At 32.6% G+C, this 24006-nt stretch overlaps 1 protein-coding gene across 5 annotated transcripts in view; it reads left to right on the forward strand.

The window, feature by feature from the left end:
• The window catches only part of FAM172A (family with sequence similarity 172 member A), a 420413-nt gene that overhangs the window by 103195 nt on the left and 293212 nt on the right, over positions 1-24006 (forward strand). For all 5 annotated transcript variants that reach the window (XM_032846420.1, XM_032846414.1, XM_032846433.1 and 2 more), the window contains 2 exons: positions 5929-5994; positions 11215-11406. In XM_032846420.1, the coding sequence (XP_032702311.1) occupies positions 5929-5994; positions 11215-11406 (258 nt within the window). The remainder of the gene's footprint in view (positions 1-5928; positions 5995-11214; positions 11407-24006) is intronic.

Below are 24006 nucleotides of genomic sequence, written 5' to 3' on the forward strand. Positions count from 1 at the left end.
CTTAAACAAATTTATTGCAGAGTGAACATACCCCTTCTGTTGGAAGTACTCCACTGAGAACGGATTTTTTATCATTTTTCATTTTCCTTCTTTCTATAGTCTATTTCTTTGATCATCTTTCCTCACTTCGTTAAAATTTTCTTTAATTCCTAGACTGAGAAACTCTGAGCTAGGAAAAAAAGCTTAGTTAGACCCTAATTCCTTAGAGGATATTATTCTATTGGTAGCCAAGGGCTCTATTTCTTGAATATATAATCTCAAAATTACTTTCCTATCTCTTCCATTGTGGTTTCATTAAAAAAAAAAATCCAAGAAAATTATCAGTAGTAATTATTTTCTTTCCAGTGTTTCTTTCAAATAACAATATACTGTTTCCCAGGTAATTCAATTACTTTATAACAGAGTATTCTCAATTTCTTCCTCCCATAATCTATAACCTGGCTGTCATTCATTTTACTTTTCTATAAGCTATAATCACAAAATACATTGTCATTATTTGAACAAACTGTTATCTACTAGATCCATTAAGAATAATAAAATAAAAAAATACAGTTTACCTTTATTTGTTCTTTCTTTGGTACTATTCCTTTCTTTATATACATCCAAATTTCTGACCTATATAAGTTCTTTCTCTTTGAATAATTTCTTTAACAGTTTTTGCAAGGCAGATCTGCAAAAAAATTTCTCAACCTTTTTTTTGTCTGAGACTGTCTTATTTCTCTTCCACATTTGAAGGGTGATTTTACTGGATACAGAATTTTAGACCAGTGGGTTTTTTCTTTCAACACTGACTATTTCGGCCCTCTGTCTTCTTGCTTGCATTGTTCTTTTTTTTTTGTTTTAAAAAAAATTTTTTTTATTTAAACTCAACTAGTTAACATATAGTGTATTATTTGTTTCAGGGGTACTGGTCTGTGATTCATCAGTCCCATATAATACCCAGGGCTCATTACAACACATACCCTCCCCAATGTCCATCACCCAGTTACTCCATCCTTCCAACCCTCCACCCCTCTAGCAACCCTCAGTTTATTTCCTATGATTAAGAGTCTGTTAGGTTTTGTCTCCCTCTCTGGTTTTGTCTTGTTTCATGCTTACATCATTTCTAAGAAAAATGTGACGTAATTCTTGTTTTCCTCTGTAACGAAATTCCCACACTACCCTCCCCCCCACTTCTTCAAATCCCCTCTCTCCCTCATCTGGCTTCTTTCCAGATTTTCTCTTTGTATTTGGTTTTATGCAATTTTAATATCATAGACGTAGGTATTGTTTTTGGTATTTATCTTGCTTGGAGTTCTCTGTACTACTTAGATTTGTGATTTTGTGTCTGTCATTACCTTTGGGAAATTCTCAGCCATTATTACTTGACAGATTTCCTCTGTTCCTTTCTCTTTCATCTCCTTCTGGTATTCACATTTTATACACGTTAAACCTGTTAAAATTGTCCCACAATTCTCAGATATTCTATTCCATTTTTTCATTCTCTTCTTCTCTTTACATTTATATTTTAGAAGTGTCTATTGACATGTCTTAAAACTATGATTTTTTTTTTTCCCTTGGCCATGTCCATTCTACTGATGGGTGAATCAAAGGCATTCATTTTTTTAAAAAAAATTTATTTATTTATTTGAAAGAATGAGAGAGAACACAAGTGAGGGAGGAGGGGCAGAGGGAGAAAGAGAAGCAGACTCCTTGCTGAGCAGGGAGTCCTGTGTGGGGCTTGATCCCAGGAGCCTGAGATCATGAACTAAGCCAAAGGCAGACACTTAACCAACTGAGCCACCCAGGCACCCGCATTCCTCATTTTTGTTATGTGTTGTTGTTTTAGTATTTTCTTTCTTAGAGTTTTCATCTGTCTGCCTACATACTTACTTATTCTTGTATATTGTCAATTTTTCCCAATAAATTCTTAAACGTATTATTCATAGTTATTTTAAATTCCAAGTCTGATAATTCTGAATTTCTGCCAAACTGAGTCAGTTTCTGATGATTTATCTTCTCAGACCATTTTATTTTGCCTTTTGGTATGGTTGGTAATTTATTGTTCAAAGCTAGACATAATGTATTGGGGAAAAGGAACTTCAGTAGATGAGTGGTTAGTTTCAGGTCTTATGTTTATCTGGCAAGGAATTAGACTGTGTTTACTATTTGCTATAGCTCTGCCATCCAAGGCTAAAATCTTGTCTGTTTAGTTTTGTCTCCCTTACTGTCTTTGAGTTTTTCTAGAAACCTTAAATAGGGTGTGAGTCCTACAGTTCTTCTGCACTTCCCTGTTATTTTATAGGAACACTAATGATGTGGTGGTGATGTGGGGAGGTGTGGGAGAAAATGTTCTATACTCCTATCATTAGGTCTTACTCCTTTAGGAGCCCCAACTGGGCATTTCCCTTTCCTCATGTCAGTTAAGCTCTGGTAAAATAGTTTCTTTCATGGGCAGGCCTTATTAAGTAGAACAGAAGGGTTAAGAATATTTCAAAATGGTTACTTTTCCCCTTCAACTCCTGGAAGCAGGAAAGGATTTTTCTCTTGTTTTCACAGGGAGAACCTAGTGGGATTCATGGAAATAAAATTGGGAAACGTTTGGGAGATCTGTCTTTAAGGCTGCACCTCCTATTAATTTTTAATTCTTAAGCTAGTCCATACTGAACCTGAGCAGTTAATCACTTACGGTTTAAGGTGTTCCTTCCACAGTACTGCCTTCAACCTACTACTTTTGCACCTGGGCTTTTGCTTCTTCTAAGCCCCAAGTCTCTGTATCTGCCTGTTTGTTTTTCCAGTTTTCAGGACAGTAGTTTGCTCTTTGACCTCATTTCTCTGATAGACTAAGAGAGTTGTTGATTTTTAGTTCAGTTTTTCTTTTCTTTTTGTGAGGACGGTAGTGACTCCTTCCAAGTTCTTTATATGTTGGACAAGAAACTAGAAGTTTATGTTATTAGAATGAAGATTTTACTTTAAAGCATGCTTTGTCTCTTAAGCCATGTATGAACTTCCCTAGAAACAATGTTTCCGGTGAATATTTGAACACAGATGACATTTAGACAAAAGATTTTTTTTTTATCCCCTTTTGAAATTATCGTTGATTTTTTTAAATGCAGAGTATAATCCCATGTAAGCAGGACAGTGAATCCTTGACGCTTTCTTTCTAAAACTTGATTCAGCAATTAGAAAATATTTTTTTAATCTCTTTTTAAAGATTAAAAAAAAAAACAGACAGTTTTCTCCCTCAAAACATGTAGACAGGATGAATAGTGAGGAGAATTTGTGTACCGTGTATAACTCCCTTCAATGTACCAGATACTCTTCTGTGTGGCTTCAAGGAAGAGTAGGATACCCAAATTATAATGTTCCAAGGCTAGTCAGGTAACAGAAAGATGAATGATACGAAATTCATATATTACATGATCCTATTCAGTCACATCCAGAAGAGCATAAAGATAGGTCACTTCATCCTATCTTGGTAGGGCTGAGATGAGGCATGAAAAGTTGCCTGAAACAGTTGACATGTAATGGGGGCTAAGGAGAAAATTCAAGGTAGCAGAATTGCCGGAGATAGAGGGTTTAGTCTATGCTTGTTTTTCTTCTACAGTCAGGAATTAGAGAGTGAGGTAAATTAGGCAAGTTACGTAGTGTTTCTCCAACTCTACTGATGTATGGTTTTATTATTTGGTATGATATTTTGTGAAGACATTTGCCCAATAATGTATTTTGAAACCAAACATAAGCAGTTTTTGAATCTTCTTCTATTATAATGTACTATGAAAGTTGAGAATTAACTATAATACTGTATTTTGTATTGACTTAAGGTATGAACTGCCAAAATAGTTTAATTTTTTAATTCTCAAATTATATCTCTAAAGTATTTTGCATAGTGGTAAAATTAACTTGGGTTTGAATTAAGTTTGGTTGGTTTTATTATTGCTTTAAATATAAGAATATTTTATGATTTCATAGGTAATAGGAAATTTTCAGAAGTGATAAGCCACTGGTTTTAGCTAATCTCATTTAGTTAGGTCATTTTTCTTCAATTGGCAGGCCATTATATAACTTCATACATATTTTTGTCAGATCCTACATATTTTTAGTGTATTTTTTCAGGTTTACAGTACCACTACTTTCTGGTGATGGTATAATGAACATAATTTTAACTACTACATTAAGATATAGGAATGCTATGTGATTAGTAACTATTAGATTATTGCCTCATTCTAGTGTAGTGTTGTAGCATTTGAAATTATCATTACTAGCCAAGGTAAAGCTATTCTAGCATGCATCCAATACATGCTTTCAAAAATGAATGAATACATATACATAGAAGAAAGAATTTTGGGCTCCTTAAAGAAAGTAGTATAGAGAATCTATTTTAGATGACAGAATACAGCACCAAAGCAATTGACATCTTAATTTTCTAAAAAAAAATCATCTTCTGATTTTGTTTCATAAAATTTGACTTTTAATTATGTTGCTGCTAAAATTACTCTCTGAGATATTATGCATAGATGATTAAAGACAGTTTTGGAGTGAGCAACACTTCTTAAAATGACCATTAAAATCTATTAAATCATTGCTTTCCCTTGGTATCTCTTTCCTCACTTTCTTTGCCTCCTTCACAGATATAATGCATAGCTTTCCAGTTTTGCCATAACAAATTACTATAATTTCAGTGGCTTAAAGCCACACAAATACATTATCTCACAATTCTACAGGTCAGAAGCCCAGTATGATTTTCACCAGACTGAGATCGAGGTATGCATAGGCTATGTTCCTTTTTGGAGACTCTAGGAGAGAATCCATTTATTTCTTATTTGAGTTGTTGGCAGAATTCAGTTCTTTGTAAATACAGGACTGAGGACTTGTTTTCTAACTGGTTGTTGAATGGTTAGCCCACCTTTTAGAGGCTCATTGTCTCCTTCCTCCAGCTTCAAAACCAGGGATGACCATTCAAGGCCATTTCACTTTGTATCCCTTTGTTCTTCTGTGATCTTCTAGTTTTAAAAAATTAAAAGATGAGATTTGGCCAGTTTGGGTAATCCAGGATAATCTCCCCATCTTTGGTCCTTAACCTTAATCATATCTGTATAATTTCTTTTACCATGTAACATAACATATGGATAGGTTTCAGGAGTCAGAATGTGGACGTATTTGGGGAACTATGTTTCTGCCTGCTATAAACAATAATACTAATTGACGCCTAACTTTGTTGGATTAATTTTCCTTTTTTTGTGTAGAATATCTCTGACTTTTTCCTCCTTGATTCAGTGAATACAAACGAGGTATTAGGATTCAGTACAGATAGTACTGTATCAGGTACAATTCCTATATGGAAATCGTAGGGGGAAACAGATTCTAGAAATACTGAAAAAAGAAAATATGGTTTCAGAGTACTGCTTTGAAAAAACAGGAGGTCCTTGTATATTTTTGCAAGTTTATATTATCTGGCCCTAATTTTCAGTATTAAGATTCATAGTTATTAACATAACAGCAAGAAGTAAGCCAGATTCTCCTAATTTAGTATTAAAACATTTCAGTTATAAAATAAATAAGTACTAGGGATATGATGTACAACATGATGACCACAGTTAATACTGCTGTAAGACACATAGTAAAGTTTGGAAAAGAATAAATCCTGAGCGTTCCCAACACAAAAAGAAATTTCTTTCCTTTTTTTTCCTTTTTTCTTTTCTTTCTGTTTTATCTATGTAAGAAGATGGACGTTAGCTGAGTCTGTTGTAATCATCTAATGATATATGCAAATGAAACCATCGTGCTATAATTCCTAAAAATTATACAGTGACGTATGTCGATTATTTCTCAATTCAACTGGGTGGGGCACTCAAAGATAGATACTCATTCAGAGCAATAACAGCCAGTTATGTGAATTTTGATAATGGATGACATTATATCTTTATGTGTTTTTTTATTTCTACCTAGATTATTACGAAGTATGTATATGAGCTCTTGGAAAAGGACTGTAACTTGAAAAAAATCTCAATTCCAGTAAGTGCAGTTTTTAAAAATGATTAAACTTCCAAATGAAATAGTTTTCAATTCAGAAGAAACTGTTTATATGAGTTTAACTGTGGTAAGTTTAAACATTAAGGTCCTAATATGTTGATGTTGATACTGCTAATATTAAATGCCTGGCAGTGTATCTCAGTTCATTTGTGCACAATAATTCTTTAAAACTAATACTCTTCAATGTAGAGGAAAAAAATATTGATAACCAGTTTTTTTTTTTAAATGATGACGCCTTTAAAAAGGACTACCCCCTGCCTCTTCTAATTTAATTGGTATAACTTATTTTTACTTATTTTTTGAAGTAAACCAGTGTACTTGATGTTGCAGTAGACATTCACTGTCTCTTTAATTTCCTGATTTTTATAATTATATATTTTATTTCCATGTTATTTCCTGTACACATTCCCAAATTCATTCCTCATGCTTCCTGTTTTATAACATTGCTCCTTCCCTTTCTTGTAGAACATTCTTTCCAAATTTTGTACATTTTCCCATTTCAGAGTAAAGGTGTTTGAGATATGTTCTCAGTCTTAAATTCACACAAAAAAATTTTTAATGTAAAACATGATACAATAAAAAAAATGAAGAAACAGTAATGTTATATATGAAACAGTGGTGGTGTTAGATTAGATGATCCTTGCTGTTCCTGATAACTGAGTGTATGATATATAAAAATCTGGAAGGCTTTTATGAAAGTAATGAATTTAAGGTACAAAACTTTGCATATAAGTACTTTGTCTACATGATATTTTGCATGAGATTTTTAAATTCCTTGGGTAATATTCTACTATGAATTGGAGGGTTTGAGGATTTTTAAATAATAATTATCCTCACAAATTAATTCCAAAGTTCAGTATTTAAAAGGAAAATATATTTTATGTTTAATTTTATATAAATAAGCTCAAATGCTAGGCCACATTGTTAATCATCTATTCATTTATTCAGCAAAAATTTGCTTAAGAGTCTTTTAGGTGCCAGGCGCTGTTTCAGGTGCTGGTGTGTACTAGTGAATAAAATACTATTCTGTGCAATAGCTAGGCTAGCCCTCCTTTATTTGGAAACTTTTCTTCCTTTTGTTCAATCTTTCTTGTTAATTTTCTTTCTTTCAGTTTCTGAAGAATAATATTTAAGGAGACTTAGCTTGATTTATTGTTACAACACAGTTGAGACTGAGCCATTTAACTGATTAATACTTGTAGTTACATGGAACTTTTAAACTCATTGCCAGAAGAAATCAGAAGATAATTGGCTGTATGGATTATGTTAAATGATTAAGTTTCACTAATTTTCTTTATAGAAAGCTTGACGTTAGGGTTAGGAGGACTTCGTTTTATAGATCTGATTACTTTCCTCTGGTTTAAACTGAGACTGTAAAGCTAATAAGCATAGAGAAAACTTTGCATTATATGAGACCAATAGTGTCATGTCCATTTATGGTTAGTAAACATTTCCTGATTTTATAAACTGAAAAGAAACCAAAATTTGTTTTGTTTTAGGAAATTAATGTCTCTCTGTATGTTATCATCATATATTTTATATTACTATGAAATTTTTTTTCTATAACTATTCATTTTCTCCTGAGTTCTCTTAAATCCCAAAGCTAGCAGTGAAGGTGGTTTTTTATTTTGCCTTGTTTTGTATCACAGTTGTTCTTTTTATTATAGGAATACCTCAAAGTGGTTTGTTTTGTTTTGTTTTTTTTCCTGATGAAGAGCTAAGTTTTAGTTTTATGGTTGAACTGTTAATAAGGAAAGAAAGACTTCTTTCCTTTCTTTCCTTTTTGCAAATAACAGCACCTGATGGAAACCCATGATTTGATGGTAAAGATCATTATCATGTATATCTCATGTTTACTCCCTACCTTACATATATTCTCATGTACAGATTATTTTCAACTCTAATATCTTATACTTGTGTAGAACTTCAGATTACATAAATTAATTTAATAACTTGATTATAAATTTTCATTCATTTTTTCAGCCATGTTTAAATGATCATCACAATTAGTGGGGTTCATGGGTATCCTGAAGTGAATTGTTAACTGCTAAAAATTGTTCTCACTTATCAGTTGGTCTTTGAAGTTGATTGGTTAATAAAGTTAGATGGTGCACTAGGATGACTTTTATATGCATTCCTTAATGAAAGCTCAGTTTAATGAATTAGTGCTGTTTGAAGACAGTGGCCTTGGAACAGCCATTTTCAAACTTAATTAAGCTAATGCCGAAAATTATGTTTTATTCATGTAGATATTTTAGTATTTAAACTTACTACTAACTTTTTACAAAGTAAGTTATAGATACCAACCTCAGAGTTCTGTGTTAAATTGAGATGAATATAAGCCAATGACCATCCTAAATACTGCCCTTACACCTTAATCATTAATAACTACATTTTTCATTTTCATTGTTTTTTTTCCTTGAATATTCTGATGATCTCATGTTTTTAAAGTCAGTTCTTCTATAAAACTTTTATTCATTTATTCATGGCTACCTTAATTTGCAGCCCTTAAATATTTTTGAACAGCATTTTAATATAAAAAACACATTTCATCTTCTGAAAATAAGCATTCTTCCAGTTTTAAAATGATTACTGTGGAATTGAAGTGCCAACATTCTTCTGCTTAAAAAATTGACTCAGTTCCCTGGTAACAGGGGACTTAGTCAAATAGAGAAAAGAAATAGTGAACAGCACCTACTGCAAAGTCTACAGCTATAGGGTTTGTTTTTTTTTTTAATTAAGATAAACAGATGTCCATTTCCATAGCCATTCTAAGATCCATTAAGGCCTCAATGATTTTAAGACGTACTTTTATTTGTGCACATTTAGACGTACTCTTTGGTAAATGAATGACTGGAAGACTTTGTGGCCCCTTTTTCATTATACATTGACAACTTTGTTTTTGAATTTTTCTTTTGTTGTTACCACTTTTGTTTTTTGTTTTTTTGTTTTTTGCTTTTTAAAGATTTTATTTATTTATTTGACAGAGAGAAATCACAAGTAGACAGAGAGGCAGGCAGAGAGAGAGAGAGAGGGAAGCAGGCTCCCTGCTGAGCAGAGAGCCCGATGAGGGGCTCTATCCCAGGACCCCGAGATCATGACCCGAGCTGAAGGCAGTGGCTTAACCCACTGAGCCACCCAGGCGCCCCTCACTTTTGTTTTTTTTTAAAGCCACTTTAACTGAGTGATTCCTCTGTTTTCATATAACATTCATAGGTAAAAGGGAATTTCCCTTCTCAGATTTGGTTTTCCCCATTTCTCAATTACTTCTTTTCCTCTGAGTTCAGTCATGCCTGCTGTTATCATCAAAATTTCCTTACTCTGGACGTCACATGCAAGAGAAGCTAATGTGATTGTTTCACACTTCATACTTCTATTACTGCATACTAATTACTACTAAGATCGGTTATGCCGTTTTAATTTCTAGCATTGTGTAGCTCTTTTAAAATTCTTTATAGTTATATATTATTTTAATCTTCAATATATGCTTTCTGAGCCAGGCAAGTATTGTAACAAGTTAAGAGGACACATTATTTAGTTAAATGCCTTTTATTTAAAGGAGGTCACTGGTGATGCTAGATAACATTCCTTATTATAAAAGTTTATTCATTGCTTTATTTACTGAGTGGCTACAATGTGCCAGCCTCTCTTTTAACCATTGGAATGTCGCTGCATACAAACAGAAAAGTCCATGCCCTCCTGGATTTGCATTCTGGTGGTGAGAGGAGATGGTTAGTAAACAGTTACATAAACATATGTATAAAGTAGAACATACATTAGATTGTATTATGTGCTGCGAAGGAAAATAAAACTTTCTAGAAAAAGAGTCTAGGAAATTCTTGAGGAGACATTTAAATTTAGGGGTAGACAGGGAAGGCTTCCCTGAGGAGGGGATTTTTTTTTTTAAGCCCTATGGCTATGCTCTTCTTGCTGAAATAACTGCCCTTTGTGGTATTTAAACAAATGGCCACCAATCTATTTGTTTTAGAATTAGAGAAATGTTAATTTTTTTCTCTTCCCAGGAATAGTGACGGGGAACATGTAGAATCCAGGACTTTTTTTTTTTTTTTTTTTTTTTTGGGTATCTCGAGTTTTTGTCTATTTTTTAGTTTCATAATTTCATGAATCTATACTCTTAAAGAAGTGAAGAGCTATTTCATTATAAAGTATATGGACTGAACTTCTCTGTTTGAGTCTGTATGTTACCAGCCATCAAGACTTTAGCTTCTGGCTCTGACATGGCTGCACAGAAGCTTCCATTCCCAGTTACTGGCCGCTGCTGATGTGGAATACCATTCGGTGCAGGCCATCAGTCATGTAGACAGGTTAGGAAGTGATCTCTTTGTAAGTCTTTTGAGTCTTTCAAGTCTAAAACATAAAATCACCTGGTTTAAACCTAAACATTAAATACAATCAAAATATGTAAAATATTCATTCCATAAATAAGTACTATATAAAATGTATAAAAATACTCATCCTATAAATATTTAGTACATAAAATAAAGTTAGAGGAATACTTAAATAGTATTCCTTCATAAAATAATTGTTACATGAGCCTGTGTTCACATCCTGAATGAAAGTTCAAAGACCACTTACATAGAATAGGTGATTGCGTTTTTAAATAGTTTCCTCTCCTACCTTTTAAAACCTTAGTAGTAGTCTTTACTAATATATGATTTTCCAACAGGTGTATGCTCCTGTTGGGTTTTTCTGCTTTCTATTATAGATGTAATTTACTTCTGTTATAGAATTATAGACTCATTAGCTGTGTGATCTTTGGCAAGTTATTTAAACTCCCTAAGCCTCAATTTCTTCATGTATAAGTGATGATAATAATAATACCACCACTTTAATGAGATTGTGATTGAGGTAATGTTTTTAGGACATTTAGCATAGTATCTACACTGTAAGGACTCAAAAAATCAGTTATTCTTATTTATATTATAATACTAAATATGCACCAATAATATAAGGAGATATATTTCCAGTATTTTTTTGCCATATTACTATCATGTCTTTGATGCTAATCCATTTCATATGTAGATGTTAATGTCTAATGAATATTTCAGTTTTTTAAAGCTTTTTTACTTCTATAACTCTAGTAGCCATTTATAATTTATGGTAACCATTAGTTGTTTTCTCATTTATGTCTGTGCCTGATCAGAAAACATGTATTTATTATTTAATTTTTTTTAATTACAGGTAGATGCCACTGAGAGTGAACCAAAGAGTTTTATCTTTATGAGTGAGGATGCTTTGACAAATCCACAGAAACTGATGGTTTTAATTCATGGTAGTGGTGTTGTCAGGGCAGGTCAGTGGGCTAGAAGGCTTATTATAAATGAAGATCTGGACAGTGGCACACAGATACCTTTTATTAAGAGAGCTATGGATGTAAGTGCAATTTCTTTTCTATTTTTTTTGGCATTTTATAGCTCTGTTTTATTATGCATTATAAATTATTTTATCCTGTCTCTTCAAAAGTACATTCTAAACATAATTTTATCTTTAAATTGTTTTTTATTTGTAATTCAAGATTATTCATTATTTTACAGTTGGAATGGAAAACTAAATGGTATTTTATTTAGATAATGTTTTTAAAATGAATATTTTTTATTCTAAATTTGTTATCATTTGAAATATCCCTTAATTTATCAAACACTTATCAATATTATTTAAAATACTTACAAAAATATCAAGATTGCTTTTGTAAATCTTTGCATACCTAATTTAGTTAAGTTAGAAATTGAAGGAAATCTACTTGGAATTAATTTCTTATTCTTTAAAAGAAGAGTTTAAAAAAAAGAGTTGGAATGACTCAGTGTTTGTCATTTCTTTAAAAACTCTAGAACTCAGAAATAAACTGCTTTAAGCATTAGACAAAGACCTGTAAAATGGTAAATTGAGATATTTACTGAATTACTTTATTTTTACTTGAATTCTACCTTTCTAGAAACCATTATTTTATGTATGCAAGGTTTTCTTTCCTAGAATAGTAAAATTGGGTTGTTTTTGACCTATAATTGTTACATCTTAATGTTTGGCTACTTTTTTTTTTTAACTGTCTTATTCTTATGTTCTGCAGTGAATAGCCAAATTTTCCAAAGTATAGGTTTATTTCAAATATGAATAGTTTTTTCAGAAAAAAGTGTTGTCTTGTAAAAAAGATTTCATATAAGAACTTAAAGTTATTTAGGGATGTATCTGTGCATGTGTGCTCTATAAGAGCTATATTACATTTTTTTAATTATACTGGGAGAGGAATTACTTGATACATTGATGATTTCAAGTTAAAGATAGGTTTCCTGCTCTTTTACCTCGGAAATTATAAAATCAAGGCCCAGCCCAGCTCTTAAGAGAATATTTTTGTTAATAGTTTTTGAGGCCCTTAAAGTGCTTCAAGTAGAATTTCTTAGGTTAATCGTGTATTTTTTTTTCAGTGTTCATGGATATGTAAAGAACACAACACATTACTTTTGACTGCAAATTTCAACAGTGCAATTTTAATGGAATTTAAGTAAAATTTAGTAGAATTTAAATAAAATAAATTGAAGTTTAGATTGAAGTAACTCACATAAAATATTGTATTATTTAAGCATATGTATTTCTGGCTATGAATAGTGAAATGAACTTTCTCTCTGACACATTAGTTTGTGGTTATAAGAGATGCTGTCATTGATTAAGAACATTATATATGAAATGTGATCACAATTCAGTATATATTTGAAAATACAGTTTAGTAAAGAAAATAGTGTGTTCGTACATATGAGGGCTTGGTGAAATACTGTATGTAATTTTATTGTTCCTGCTACTAGATCAAGTAAGCCTTTCCTGTTCTAGGATATTTTATTATGTAAGATTTTTCAAGGTGAAAGAGTATGGTAAGTCATGCCAAACAACTATGAACAAACTATCTGTTGATATCCCAAACAGAAGGAAGGAAGTTTGTCAGTAACTTTAGACTAGTCAGGCATTTTGTTAGTAGAAGTGTAGTGTTTAGAAACTAACAGCATTTCATTGCTTTGACTCTTTTCTGCTTTTCTCAATAATGGCAACTCATGATTCCTAAAAAAAAAAAAATCAGCTGATTTCCTAGTACTCTAGTATTTAGTGTATTTAGTACTGTGTACTTAAAAGTTTAATTGATACACTTTTTTCTCTTTATAAAAAAAAACAATATGACCTTTATTGTGGTAAATTTCTACATGGTGAATATTTTTAAATGGCTATCCCTTTTTAATCTAGATAAAGTGATTTGTTACTTTGGCTTTACCATTTCATGGTGTTTCTTTGGTGTGTTTATGTGTGGTGGGAGGACACTGGTTGTAAAGGGGTGATATTCTAGGAAGCAGGCAGAGGAAGACTAATTGGAAGGACTAAAGCTATCTCATCCTTACCTTTTAATCAGATTAGCCCTATTTTTATTTTGTGGACTTTGTTCAAAAATTGTATTTAATGAAATGTTTCCAAAATTTAGAAAAGACTGGGAGCATTACCCATTTTTTTGTGATCTGTCAGTTTTTGATATCACAACTGAAGTGAATCTGTTATTTCTCAGGATAGACAATATGATCTCTACTCAGTTTTGTTAATAGTATGTCTGTTGTGGCAGCTGTCCCTTGAGCTCACTCACTCTCACTAATAAACATTCCTGCTTTCACAGCTCAAAAAAAAAAAAATCTGCTATATCTCTTGCAGATTTTTAGGAAAAGATTAAAGGTCCTAATATTGGATTCATAGCATTATAAGGTTAAATTAAAACTTTTTCCCATCAGTGGAACCCTGCCTCTGAGGCGACTATTCTGTAAAAAGTCGGTTTAAATCTATGGAGCTACTTCGGATGAAGCTGGGGTGAGAATTGGAGCAACTTCTACAATGACCCCTGAGATTTCTTCCCCAAACCCTAGGGCTCCATAGCTAACAGTCTGAGAATTAAAGATATTTCAGTCCTTGCATTTTAGATACTTTAGAACTTTATTATAAAAAATGTATTAAGATTTCATGTTGAAGAAATAGTACATATCAGATACATCCCCACAGTACTTCTGAGTGCCATAGCTCATATTTTTAGTGTTTAACAGTCTTCATTGCATAATACATTACTTGGAGTCGGAAACAGTGTATCATATAGCCAAGTACTGATTATTCAGTGTTTGTGCAGTTTGAGAGTTACTCATACGTGTTTCTTCTTTGATCTTTTCTCATGTGTATCTTTTTAGGCATTTCAGTTGGTCTTTGTAAAATGGGCAAGGAAAGAGAAGTCATTACACTACTTAAAATCATTTAATTACTAATTGCAGATGTAGAACAAGGGTGCAGAATTTAAGGAGCTGGTCAGTCTCTCAGGGTCGTGCAATATTTGTAGGATCCTGAGAGTAAGTAGCTCCTTAAATTTTACATCATAGGCAGCTTTCTGATCTCTCCCTGTCCAGGCTTTGACTGACTGAGTTGTACTGTCAAAAAGTTTTATGGAGAGTAGTTTGGGAGCCACTGGTCTATACAGTCAAAATTTTCCATGCATCAGAATCACTTGGAGAGCTTTTTGAAACACAAATTGCCTTGTCCCCAAACCAGATTTTGATGCAGAAGAGTCTGGTTGGAGCCTGAGAATTTATATTTCTAAGACTGTCCCAGGTGATGTTTTGCTCTTAATCTGGATACCGCACTAGAACCTGGTGTAGGTAACATTCTTTGGATTGGCTGAGAGTTTATTTATACTTCTCAGGCTCTAGGTATAATGGCTAAGTTATAACTTGATGGCAATTATATTTAGTATGACAGAAAGTAAGAAGTTCTAGGAAATTCTTTTTTAATTTTTTTTTTTAATTGACAGAGAAAGAGATCACAAGTAGGCAGAGAGGCAGGCAGTGGGGGGGCGGGGGAAGCAGGCTCCCCGCTGAGCAGAGAGCCCAATGTGGGGCTCAATCCCAGGACCCTGAGACCATGACCTGAGCCAAAGGCAGAGGCTTAACCCAGGTGCCCCTAGGAAATGTTTTATAATAAAATCAGTAGAGAAGTAAAGTTTAAGTTATGAAGAATACTTTCAAAATACTAATAAGTGGTTCATACTCAAAATGATAAAATTTATTGATTTTAATAGTTTTGTAAGAAGTCTGGTTACTTCACTAAGCCCACCCATATTTTTACTAAGTTCTCATAGCTGGATTATTTAGAAGAGTCTGATGTTTTCATAATTACTTACCTTGAGTATAGCTTTCATATTGTTATATCTAAGTTTAAAGAAATTATACTATTTTTATCAATGTAGTTGATACAGTTTGGGTTCTAAAACATGGTGGACTGAGCTAATTAATATGCATTTCTCCCTTCTGCATACACACATGTAAGAATAGTGGATAAAACATAGCAACAACAAAGATATTAAGTATCTAGTTAAGTTCAAAAGATAGAAAAGGAATCTTTAAATGCCTAACTACAAGAAAAAAATTTATACCCATGGTGGTAAGTTCCTCGATAGTGTAGCAACCCCAAGGGGATAGCTAATGAGATACAAGCCCTAGGTCTACATTACAGCTTTGAGCTTGAGAGGCAAGTGCTAATACCAAGACCCTTGGGTATAGCTAAGGCCTGGAAGTTTCTGCCCTTTTAGTTTTCAGGAGTAGAAAAATCAGTTCATGGCCCAAAGGTGAAAAGAGGAAGTTTATTTGTTAGAGAGGCCACGTGGGGTAAATTAACATCCTCCCTTGGGAAATAGAAGCCACAGATCACACTCCAAAGTTGGATTTGGATTTGCAGCCTGAATTTAGACAACCCATATAAGTGTGGGAATTTCAAACAATGTATATTAATGTAAAAATGGACTTTGGACGGATGAAACTTCTGGGGTACTAGATGGAAGCAAACACAAAATTCCCAGTAACAACACTTTCCAACCCAGGGTTAAACCCTAATGAAGGTGAATTTTTAGTCAGAAACTAAAAATTATATGAGGAAATGATTCGTCACAAGGAAGAGTCAGGTGAGGCAACTAACTATCAGACACAGTTGAAGAGAGAATTGGTAAATTAAAACCTAGAGTTGAAGAGTATTGTATACAGAATATAGCAGAGAATCTGAGGAAAAAAATTGATATTTTTAAAAATGATAAAGAACATGACTTTTTATCATAAGAATTTCAAAAAATTGATAGGGAAAAAGTCAAGAATAGAATAAAATCTAATATTTTTGTAGATGTTTCAGAAAAACAATAGGAAAGAAGGGGAGAAGTAGTAATATATTAATTTCTGATAGTAAATACAGATGTTGAAGTATGACATAGCTTAAGCAAGACAAATGGAAAGAAATCTACACTTAAAATGTATTAAAATAAAACTGCAGAGCATCAGATGGTACATGCATGCAACCTGAAAGTCAAGTAAAATCAAAAATCATTTATCAAAATAGTGATTATCCTTTGCTAATCCTTCCTCACTTATTCTGTTCCCTAGACATAATCACTCAGTACTTTTTGGTATTATTTGTGTGCTCTCTATCCATATTTTTAAATTTAATACTGTTTCTTGATCTATCAGTCACTTTCTGTTATGGTAGACAAGAATCTCTTTCCTATTATTGCAGTTTTTTGGATTAAATCAGAAATCAAGCTTTACAATATTACTACTACTGTAAATTTTTTTATGGCTGACTCAGGTACAACTTATGGTTATTTTTCATTTTTGCTGAAGTTTGTTTTCATGGAATTCTTTTTTTTTTCCTATTTTCTTTACAGTAATTGTTAATTCAGCTTTTGATTTATCTCTCAGTAGTGTTTTTAAAGGGTCAGACTTACCAAATCATCTCATAATTTCCTGTTTTTCTCTGGAGAACTCTTTTTTGGAACCCGTGGACTTTCTTTCCAGTCCTAACTGGTCACTTTCTAAGCCTGCCTATCTACCTGTTTTCCTGGGACTCCCCTTAGATGGTCTCCTTATGTTTGAACTCCTGTTTCCTGGATCTAATGAACCCAGCTTTTTGGATATATGCCCTCATTTTGTTGGAGCCATCAAAAAGTGAATACAAGATAAGTTTTTGAAACCTTTTATTTCTGAAAAAAAGTGCCTTTATTTTACTTGCTTCCTTTATTTTGATAATTCAGGTAGGCATAGAATTCCAAGTTGAAAATCATTTTCATTCTGAAGTTGGAATGCTTTGTTTCATCGTCTTTTAGTTTCCAGTGTTTTAACTGAAAAGTCTGATACCATTCTGACCTTGAATACTTTTGTTCCCTCTGTTAAGCTTCTTTTCCTTTTGCCTGATGTCAAGAAATTACTCATATTGCTTTTAAGGAATTTCCTATGCCTTGGTGTTTTTATCTTTTTGTTTCTTTCATTGTGTTGGGCACTTGGTGTTCCTTCTGTCTGTACTGTAAACTCATGATTCTCAATTCTTAGAAGATTTTTTGTGTTGTTTCTTTTTCATTTTAATCTTCTCTTTTTCTAGAATTAGTATCTTGATTTTGGAATTGTGGATTGAGCCTGTGAATGCTTTGTCTAATTGCCTGTACTTTCTTATTTTCCGTCTATTTTTTGCTCTAGTTTTGTTATTAGGTTACCTACTTTATCTTTTAACCCTTCTGTAGAATTTTTAAAGTTCTTCTATCATAGTTTGATAGTTTGATAAAGTTATATCATATTTTGGAATGGAATTCTCTTTTGAATCATTTTGCAGACTTTTGCATAGTACACCTGATTTGAGCTTTGTGTCTCTCTCCTCTCCTGTGGTCTTTTGTCCTTCTAGGCCTTCTCTAGGTAAGTTTCTCAAAAGGAAACACCTTTGATCTCTTATAGGGCTAGCTGCATAATGTAAGATTATGACCTAGTTTTGGGGTTTGGGGTTTCCTTTTTTAAGGAATGGGATAATTGTACCTAATGTGAACTTAAAAGTAATGCCTCTGGATAACGGGCATCCCAGTTTCTGAGTTCTTCTCAAATTCTGTGGATGAGTTGGCTTTCTTGTAGTCATTATTTCCTTCTGGGCACTTGAGGTTTTTTTTCCTCTATGGTACAAATCCAGTTCTATCAGCTTACAGTCTTCGAAAAATGTATCAATGTCTGTGTCCTCTTTTCTCTCCATTCTCATTTGTTTTGTCCTGATGGGTTAATACCACCCTTCTTTACTCAGTAATTTGAGTAATAAACTTTTTTTAACTAAAATTTTAGTGTGATTTGTGGAAGGAATGGAGATAAAAGAATTTAGTATAGCATTTTAATTACATGTTGTTTTATCTGGTTATTCCAGTGATATTTAGTCACTTTACAATACATAGCTTTTTTTAAACAAATAACATTAAAGCAGTTTTCTGTATAACAAAATTGTATGTAAATCTTAGAGGATGACATCCTTATGTAGCAGCGTTCATCACACTAGAATATTTTAGGATTTTTTTTTAAAACCATTGATTATGGGACACCTAAATTAAAGAATACATAAACTGTTGCTTGACTGATACAAATTACAGACTTCAAAAGTTGATTTAGAGCTTTCTAGTTTTTAAATTGTTTGCTTCCCTTTTAATACCTATACTTACCTTTTCTGTTCTGATGATTCCTCTTTCCTTAATGCATTTGGGATTCCTCCCTTTTTTGACAGGCACATTTTGTAAAGCTGAATGATTATAGTATTAGGATTTTTTTTTACAAATACGTATGGAGCCATTATGGGTGGTTGTCTAAAATAGGATGTGGTTTCTTCTTGTTGTTTTTTCTCAGTAATTCAAGTAATAAAATTTTGGTAACACCTTCTTAACTCCTACCTTCAATTCCTAGTCTTCCAACTATGTATTAGGTCTTACTAGTAACTAGGTCTTACTGTTTGAGGATAAGTATTTACAAAGTTGGTGACATGGAAATTTTAAGAGGATTTTAGTGGATGTTGTTGGCTAATAGATGGTAGTAAGAAGTACATATCAGTTTAGGGCATAGTTTTATTTTGGAATATATGGAGCAATGCCATATAGCAGCTTTTGGGATATTATTTAATATTTATATAGTACAAGCAGAATATGGTTTAGCAGGAGATGTATGTTTAAGGTCTCAGAAACCTCCAAAATATGGAAATTTTTTTGGACCTTTCAAGTATATCTTTGTTTAAGTGATTTATAAGCTTCATTGCTTTTTTTATAGTAATTCAAAGATTTGTGGATTTAAGAAATGCTCATTAAAATAAGGTGTCATTTTCAACATATAAGATTGGCAGATAAATTGGTAACAAGTTGTATGATAATAACAAGTTTTAATATCCTTGGAAATGTAATTTGAAGCAATCTTTTTAGTGGCAGTTTAGTTATATAGCCCCAAATTAAATGTGCTTATTAACCTTTGACCCTAAATTGCATTTGTAGTAATTTACACTAGAGCAGTACACACTGTATACATACATACAAGCATGCTCATCAAAGCATTTTGTAATAACATAGAAACTATTAATCACCTAAATATCCACCAGTAGGAGACTATTTGATTAAGTAACGGTATATTCGTATCATTAAAAATTATGTAGCTCTTAAGAAGAATGAGTGGTATGTGTGTGTATGTATGTTCATTCATATAAGATGATGTTTAAGAGTTATCAGATGAAAGCACGAGAGTGAGATCATTTGCTCAAAAGTAGTTACACATGTGTGCACATACACCACCATACATACATGAGTATACATGGATGTTCCTGGAAACTGATGCAAGAAACCATGAATTTTTTCTTTTACTTTTATTTCTTCAATTTTTCTATTTAATTTTCTCTCTCTCTCTCTTTTGTTACTTTGAGCAGGTGTTACTGCAATAGCTAAAAAGGTAATAATTTAAATTTTTTTAATAATCATGAAATATACTGCATTGTGGTTATTCACTTAACTATTTCTAAAAGTACTTAAATTTTAGATTATAAAACTACAAGCAACTTATTTAAATAATGATTGATTTTTTTTCCCCTCAAAGACTGGCTAAATTTAGACAACTAAAATTTACATTTCAAATTAAAAAGAAAAAACCTGCTAATTCTTTTTTTCCTATTTGAAATACAGACTACTAAATTATAGGTTGAAACCAAGAGCACTAATTCCAAATTTTAAAAGTAAACTTTGAAAAAACTATATATTAATCAAAGGAAATATAAGCTGTTACATTACAGACTTCATAAAAGATTGTTCAGGAATTCCAGAAAAGGTTAAAAAAGCTTAGCACATTATTGAACTGACAAGGTATATGAGGCCACACTAGCCCCCATGCCAGCAAAAGAAAACAATGGAATGACAGCTCTTGTGTTTGGAGAGAGGTTGTTAACGACAGCTTATTCCTTTATGATTTCAACTCCTGACAGAAGACAGGTCTGCTTGTTGCATCATGGCAGATATATCATTACCTTCTGGCCCTGTCATGACTGAATTGGGGGGGGGGGGAAACACATCCAGTTTTGAAAATCCAATTACCTTCTGGAATTTTGGTCACTATTTCTGAATTAGATGTGAAAAAGCCATTCTGTAATAGATAGCTCTTTGCTTCTGTATTATTCTCTAGTACTGAAAACTGATTAACTAATTAAGCAGATACTGAAGCTTTTCCTGTAGTCGAAGTAGAAAGTGATGTATAACAGCGTAGAGCATCTTAGATTCTCACACCAGCCCAAGAAAAATATTACAAGGACTCTTATCCTTAATAACTGTTTTCTACCTATATTTATACCTGATATCAAGTAACTTAGAGCTTTTCCCTAAATGCAAGAGAAAAATACTGGGTTTTAAAAACAATTATGTATCACTTTTATGTGAAAATATATTGGCCAAAATTATAATTTGGTTATGGCTTGATCTTTCTGTTTCTCAAGTACATGTACATTTGAATTCTGTTGTATGGTTTTTTGTTTTTGTTTTGTTTTTTTTCTCTCTCCCTTGGCTACCTAAGAAGTGACCCTGGAGATAGAAAGAGAGGGTGTGGGTTTTGAAATTATGTCAAAGCCTCGGGGTTTGTATATGATCAGAATTTTAATGGAGGTTGAGGTAAGTTTAAATGCATAGAAGGCGAACATTAAAAATTTGTTTAATTTCTGTCATGTTGTTCTTTTTTTGAGTCACTCTGATGTCTTTTTCAAGTCTGTTTTACTCTTGAGCTTTGTGTTAACTGTATCCACGATCTGTGTTTTTCCCTCTTTTTATTCTGTTAGAACTGCTGATCCCTTTTCTGTGGTTCTTCCTTTAATATCAGCTGAAGCAGTTTGAATTGCTGAATCAAAGCTGTTTGGGGAGTGAGAGAGTGTGTAAGATTGTAGCAGGGTGAGATTCTCTGGGTAGAAGGTAACACCTCCTGCAGTTATAATCAATGCTCTGGACACTTTCAAAGATAGGAGAAGCCATGACTTGCTCCAGGGTTAAACTTTTAAAAGAACTTCCCTAGAGAAAAATGTCATCAATAAAGTGAAATAATTAGTTGACAATTCTTGAGTAGCCTAGGTTTAACAAGGAAAGATTAAAGATAGGTCAGCTTTGCATTTTTCACTGTACTTTTGGTTTCTTTCAGGTTTCAGCTTTATACTTGTATTTCTCTTAAACATGATTTTTAAAACTTACTTACTTACATATATTAGTTAAGCCCTGAGTTACTTTAATTTGAGAAGAATTAAAATGAAAAGAATATCAGCCTTTAGTAATAGGAAATAGTCTACACTTTTACTTGAAATAATTGAGATAGTAAATTATGAAAGTTAGGTTGTTTATGAAAGTGTAGTTTATATTGTTAAAGTCGCCAAGCTTTAGATTAAATGCATTATATTTACATAATTAGTAAAATGTGATTTTTTAAGAAAATAATGTTAATCAAGTGAATTTAAGGATAAATAATTTTTAATTTCCAGGGGAATTGTTCAGTAGCATTTCATGCATCTGATACTCTTTGGTGATGATTTTACTTAGCCATTTACATGATGTAAATAAAAGGTGTATTTTAAAATGTTAATTCTAAGATAATTTGTCTATTTCTATGTAGGATACTAGAAATTCTGACTAATGCCTAATTATGACTTAAAGATTTAATATGAAAAAGATAGATCTATTAAGTACTTATTTTTTATTTATAATATAACTTTTTAAAATTAAGATTGGATTTCAGCAGTAATTCTGGATAGTAATAGGCCAGTATTTTAATTCTTTTTTACATAGAATGTAGAGTCTTGTTTTCCTGGATGTAAAACAAATCACCACTTAAAATTTATAGTGATGTGTTTAAAGAATTAAGTGGAATACTTTGGCATACTTTGTATATTTAGAATCATGTACTTCTATATTTAAAATAAATAAGCTTTTATCAGTTTACTCCAATTATGAATAACTGATTAGTTATCCCATACTGTCAAGTATTCATTCAGATATCAACAATCTTAGAATCTTAGAGTCTGTGTTGTTGTTTGTGCTTATAATCATTATTGTAAAGGAGATGGTACCTTGTTTATGAAACATATATACAAGGATGAATATGCCTCTTGAAGCTTGAAGGCTGTGGAAGAAGGCGTCCAGTAGTATTAATTTTAAAAACCACAAGTAGTAAGGTGTTAATAAAAAATAATTAAAGGGGCGCCTGGGTGGCTCAGTGGGTTAAGCCGCTGCCTTCGGCTCAGGTCATGATCTCAGAGTCCTGGGATCGAGCCCCGCATCGGGCTCTCTGCTCAGCAGGGAGCCTGCTTCCTCCTCTCTCTCTGCCTGCCTCTCTGCCTGCTTGTGATCTCTCTCTGTCAAATAAATAAATAAAATCTTAAAAAAAAAAAAATAAAAATAAAAAATAAAAAAAAAATAATTAAAAAAACACAGGTCGGGGCGCCTGGGTGGCTGTCAGTTAAGCAGCTGCCTTTGGCTCAGGTCATGATCCCAGAGTCCTGGGATGGAGCCCCACGTGGAACTCCCTGCTCAGCAGGGAATCCGCTCCTCCCTCTGCCCCTCCTCCTGCTTGTGTTCTCTCTCTTTCTCTCAAAGAAATAAATAAAATATTAAAAAAATAAAAATGAAGGATGCTGGGGGCGCCTGGGTGGTTCAGTTGGTTGAGCTGCCAACTCTTGATTTTGGTTCAGGTGATTTTGGGGGTCCTGGGCTCTAGTTCCCCCGCCAAGCTCACAGTCACTCTCTCTAAAATAAATGGATGAATGCTTTAAAAAAAAAAAAAAAAAGACACTATTTGAGATAGGAGATGTATGTGTAAACATTTATGTTTTTCTTTCCTGGTGCAACTTGAACACAGGATGTTAAATAATAACTCACTTTAATAAGAATCAGTTTATTTCTTTATTAAAAATAGATATGTTTTGAAACATATCCATGATTATACCATATACACAAACACACATGTCTACCTACCTACAAGTATCTGTGTATGTTAAAATTCCAGATTGCTAACACAGTAGTATCTTTTTTTAAATAAGCTATTATTTGAAAGACTTGTCATTTCTGTTGGGAAATGAGTACTGGCTTACTTATTTATACCATGAGTTGTATATTTGAATAAAATTATGTTCTCTAATGAAAATTGGTCTTGAAAATATTTAAGAGAACATTTATCCAGACAAACACGTGCCAAGAATATTTCTAAACTTTTTAAGGAAAGTGTAATGTGCTTCTCAGTTTGTGTTTTCTGACAGTAAGAAAATAATCTTTCCATTGAGCTTTTCATGCACGTTTACTTAGTATTGTAATGATTTGAAAACATACTGCCCTTTTGAACAGTTTGTGTTGTTTGTGATCAAAAACTTAAGGAAGTTAAACACTTCTATCAGAACAAACTTAAACGCTGGGTAATTGTCTTTTTTCCCAGAAATTAACAAATTATAACATCAAAACCTGTATGGAAAGGTATGTAATAGGTCATCTGCTGCTGTAGGCATTTTATCTTCCTCCAGGATTCAATTGTTTTGGTTTCTTTCACTTTCTGCCTGTGGCACTGTATGGTAAAATTCAGACATCCTCTTCCCCTCCAAGGAATCTCAGGGGTGGAGGATAACTTATACAAAATTAATAAATGGTGT

The sequence above is a fragment of the Lontra canadensis genome, unplaced genomic scaffold (genome assembly GCF_010015895.1).
Source record: "Lontra canadensis isolate GAN:19392208 unplaced genomic scaffold, GSC_riverotter_1.0 scaffold4, whole genome shotgun sequence".
NCBI lineage: Eukaryota > Metazoa > Chordata > Mammalia > Carnivora > Mustelidae > Lontra > Lontra canadensis.